This window comes from Pholcus phalangioides, unplaced genomic scaffold (genome assembly GCF_987345545.1).
Source record: "Pholcus phalangioides strain wild (caught in Gottingen) unplaced genomic scaffold, Ppha-v1.0 ptg000017l_1, whole genome shotgun sequence".
Classification (NCBI taxonomy): Eukaryota; Metazoa; Arthropoda; class Arachnida; order Araneae; family Pholcidae; genus Pholcus; species Pholcus phalangioides.
The window spans coordinates 21,838,630-21,840,232 of record NW_028301610.1 but is presented as its reverse complement, the minus strand read 5'-3'; the positions used below and the strand labels follow the sequence as shown (position 1 = coordinate 21,840,232).

Genomic DNA, 1,603 nt, shown 5'->3' with positions numbered 1-1,603 from the left:
TAACAGTGGTGACTTAGACCGAAGCAACCTTCTGATGACATAAAGATGACGAATCTACTCAGCCGAAGCCCAATGTGTGCAGCACCGCCGATGCCATTAAGATCAGGGTAGGACCTTTTTGTGATCGCTCTATTTTGTTTGGTCAGGATAACAAATGTTCTTATTTTTATTTTCGCAATTATATAACTAGATTCGCATAAAAGTCTGTATCCAAAAATGCCTAACGATAACTCTCCTAACCCTTCGCCACCTGACCCATCACCAGAAAACTTACAAATTTGTCGCGTTGCCTTGAAACTCCCGCCCATATGGCGGCAAAATATAAAGTTATGGTTCATTCAAGTGGAAAGTTGTTTTTCAATATCCGCAATAACTAACGACGCTACCAAATACAATAACGTGATTGCGGTTATAGATCCAGAAACGCTCGCTTCCGTTTCAGATATTTTATTGAACCCACCCGAAACAAACAAGTATGAGACTCTTAAACAACGGATAATCGAAGAATTCTCTGATTCTAACACTTGTCAAGTACGCAAGTTGTTGTCCGAACTACAGTTGGGGGACAAAAAACCTTCACACCTATTAAGGGAAATGAGAGATTTAGCCGGCAAATCTGTAAGCGACGATTTTCTAAAAACTCTATGGTTCCAACGTATGCCGTCAGAAACACAGGCCATCCTATCAGTTAGCTCAGAGAGCTTAGAGACATTAGCGAAAATGGCCGACAAAATAATAGAAGTTAGTAAAGACACATACAACAACAGCATCTATGCCATTCGGAGAGCGGAACGCACAGGGACCCCGCAGCTACATGTCAACAACGTTGAACCCGATAATCCCTCCCCTCTGACAGAAATGAGTGCCATGAGAGCGGAGATAGCTTCTCTTAGCAAAAAACTCGACCGCTTGTCTAGAGAGAGAGAAACAAACTATACTAGACGGAGGTTCAGATCTCCTTATCGTCGTTTCACTCCCTCATCACAAACAACCGGCTATTGCTATTACCATGCTAGATTCGGCAACAACGCCTTCAGATGTCAACAACCGTGCTCTTTTCAAACCAAGGAACAGGGAAACTAAACACGGCCGTCGACTATAATATATCGGCGACGTCAACACCGATGGCCGTGAAAACTTGTCGCCTTTATGTATTTGATAAAAGATCCCATTTGAGATTTTTAATTGATTCAGGATCTGACGTCTCTTGCATTCCACTCACAAAACATTACACAAAAATAGTTCCTGATTCGTTTGAATTGTTTGCTGCCAATAACTCTAAGATACACACTTACGGCACCAAAGTTCTCAATGTTGACTTTGGATTAAGACGTTGTTTTGAGTGGAAGTTTCTCATTACAAGCGTACCAATACCGATCATAGGCGCGGATTTTCTTCTCAACTTTGGACTTTTAATTGATCTCAAACACCGCAGATTAATGGACAGTGTCACGAAACTTTCGCAAATTGGAAAAATTGAATATAACTCTGAAAACTATTCCATTAAGGTAATATCCGAAACTTCGGAATATCACAAAATCTTGGCAGAATTTCCTGAACTGACAAAAGTATCGCACAAAGTGAAGCCTGTTCAGCATAACAC

General features: G+C 41.1%; 1 protein-coding gene across 1 annotated transcript; it reads left to right on the top strand.

The window, feature by feature from the left end:
* The first annotated feature begins 216 nt into the window (after positions 1 to 216).
* On the top strand, positions 217 to 1,083 carry LOC149072546 (uncharacterized). The gene has a single exon (XM_089247234.1). It carries the CDS (start codon positions 217 to 219, stop codon positions 1,081 to 1,083), a length of 867 nt encoding a protein of 288 aa, XP_089103360.1.
* Positions 1,084 to 1,603: the final 520 nt, after the last annotated feature.

Excerpts from the sequence above, each read along its gene's own strand:
- LOC149072546 (XM_089247234.1), top strand. The coding sequence starts at position 217 with ATGCCTAACGATAACTCTCCTAACCCTTCGCCACCTGACCCATCACCA.